Source organism: Miscanthus floridulus, chromosome 19 (assembly GCF_019320115.1).
Source record: "Miscanthus floridulus cultivar M001 chromosome 19, ASM1932011v1, whole genome shotgun sequence".
NCBI classification, from domain to species: Eukaryota; Viridiplantae; Streptophyta; class Magnoliopsida; order Poales; family Poaceae; genus Miscanthus; species Miscanthus floridulus.
This window is the reverse complement of record NC_089598.1, coordinates 16921952-16924156: the sequence shown is the minus strand read 5'-3', so window position 1 is coordinate 16924156 and position 2205 is coordinate 16921952. Positions and strand designations below refer to the sequence as shown.

Here is a 2205-nt window from a genome sequence, read left to right as displayed (position 1 = left end):
AGAGTACATCATATAGAGGCTACACAAAAAATTTTAGAATGTTTGGAGCTCTAATTATTTTTTTACAAAAATAACAAATTCTAGCACTATTCATCCATTTTCAGAAAAAGAAAAAAATTCAAAATTCATTTTCCCGCGCTCCTGTTCACTCTGCAGCGGCGGCGACGGTACCCAGATGATATGGCACAATAGTTTAAGTACCCAAGTGGGAGGTTTTTTAGTTCGAGTACCCAGATGGTAATGCCCCATAGTTTAAGTACCCAGGTGATAGTTTTTTCAGTTCGAGTACCTAGATGGTAATGCCCTAATAGTTTAAGTACCTAGAGTGCAATTTACTCTTTATTTATGGACAAACATGTCCAAAAAGTACATTTTATGTTTTTATACGGAGGGAGTAAACAGGAGTTGTACCCTTACAGAGCAACTCCAAGAGTAAACCGTAATGTGAGACAAACAATTCTTTGTTACGTAGTCGGGAATGAGAGACATCAAACCTCGTTTATATCTTCACACACTCGATGAATCTAGTTCCTTTACAAAAATGTTCATAGAACCCAGCCAGGTACTCCTTGGCCTTCACTGTCCTGTACCGTGCCGGTTGCTTCTCATTTAACAGAGCAGCTGCCGGCTCAATCTCTTTATCAGGATCCAGGCCATGGAACATGGCCAATGAGATCCTCTCTTTCTCTGTGTTGGTGACCGCCCTGTGCACTGGGCTCTTGAAGATCCCATTGCTCATTATCTGTGTCCACGAAGGTCAGATCAGAGAATCAACAACCCGAATATGCATCATGACAGATATCATAGTGTAGATAATTTGGAACTGTCAGTACCTCCACGTAGTCTCCTATGTTAATCAGCAACCTGTAAGGACTAGTTGGAACGTTGTGCCACACACCATCCCTAAGAACTTGCAGTCCACCAACATCTTTGTCCATGAGAAGAATCGTAAGAACACCAGTGTCTGAGTGAGGCTTGACACCAAAGACAAGATCCGGTCTCGGACACGGTGGGTAGTAGTTAAATCTGGCGAAACTGGGAGCCTTGTTGCTAAATTGTGCCACAAAGTAATCTTCGTTAAGTCCTAAAGTCTTGGCTGTTGTCCGAAGGATACAATCTTTGATTCTCTTGCAGTTCAATGTGTACTCATGTAAAAGAGCCCTGTAAATAGCGGTAAATTAGTTGACCAAATTATTTCGTGTTACTAATGCCATGGTTTTTTTTACTTGAGCAACATTGTCCATGCTATTATAAGAAAGCAAATGCTACCTATTCTTGCAAAATTGACAACACACCTGAAAGTTTTGGGATGTTCAGGCCAATGGACGAGATTCCTCTCATCTTCCGGTTCTACCCTGAGATGCAGCCGATCCAACCAGTCAAGGCTTTGATCCTTGGATCTCACTGGGTCATTTCCATATCCTTCCACCTGGAAATGCTTGCCGTCTATCAAGTTGCTGCACTTTTGCTTCTCTTCAAGCGGCAGATGGAAAAACTCTCTTGACGCATCGATTAAATCATCCATCAAATTGGTTTCTATGCCATGGTTAGCAACCTGGAATTACATCCACTTGGTTGTTACATCTCACAAAGCAGCAGATATTTGATGAAGAAAAGTAACACTAGCAAGCAAGAAGGGCAAGAACAGGAGCTGAGATGCTCACTCACCAGGAAGAGCCCCCAGCTCTGCAGGGCTTGCCGGAGCTTGCCGCTCTCATCATCGGCATCAGCAGCCGACAGCCGGCTGAGGTCGATTACAGGGATGGGCTCCGGCGTCTCGGCACCAACATCTACGCTGACAGGATGATACTGCTCCGGCTGCACGTACCTGCTTGGTGGTTGCTGCACCTTGGCCGCTAGTTCTTGCACTAACATAGGAATCCTCCATGATTCATCTGCCATATAAGTGCTCTCTTGGAATTATTTTTTCCCCAGAGTTTATTGCTGGATTTCACTGGCTAGCAAGAGGCTTCGGGTCGTCGCTCGGCAAACTGGACCCCTAAAACACAATTATTAGTTTAGAGTTGTTGTGTTAACAAAATACATTAAATCCATATGGTCACTGTCAAAGAATAGGGCGACAACCACATATAGTCATCCCTGTCATTATCAAATTCATAAAATAGGACAAATAAAATATTTACTACTAACTAATCTGATTCATAACTTAAGAAATTTCTCTAGTCAACAAGAGGGTTCATCAAA

The 2205-nt window shown here is 42.8% G+C and overlaps 1 protein-coding gene across 1 annotated transcript; it reads right to left on the bottom strand.

Annotated features, from left to right (window-relative positions):
• Nucleotides 1-288: 288 nt before the first annotated feature.
• Nucleotides 289-1986, bottom strand: LOC136528326 (protein LATERAL BRANCHING OXIDOREDUCTASE 1-like). The gene is made up of 4 exons (XM_066521274.1): nt 1669-1986; nt 1296-1555; nt 834-1161; nt 289-742 (listed from the first exon to the last, which is right to left on the bottom strand). Exons 1-4 carry the CDS (start codon nt 1900-1902, stop codon nt 500-502), a joined length of 1065 nt encoding a protein of 354 aa, XP_066377371.1. The 5' UTR covers nt 1903-1986; the 3' UTR covers nt 289-499.
• Nucleotides 1987-2205: the final 219 nt, after the last annotated feature.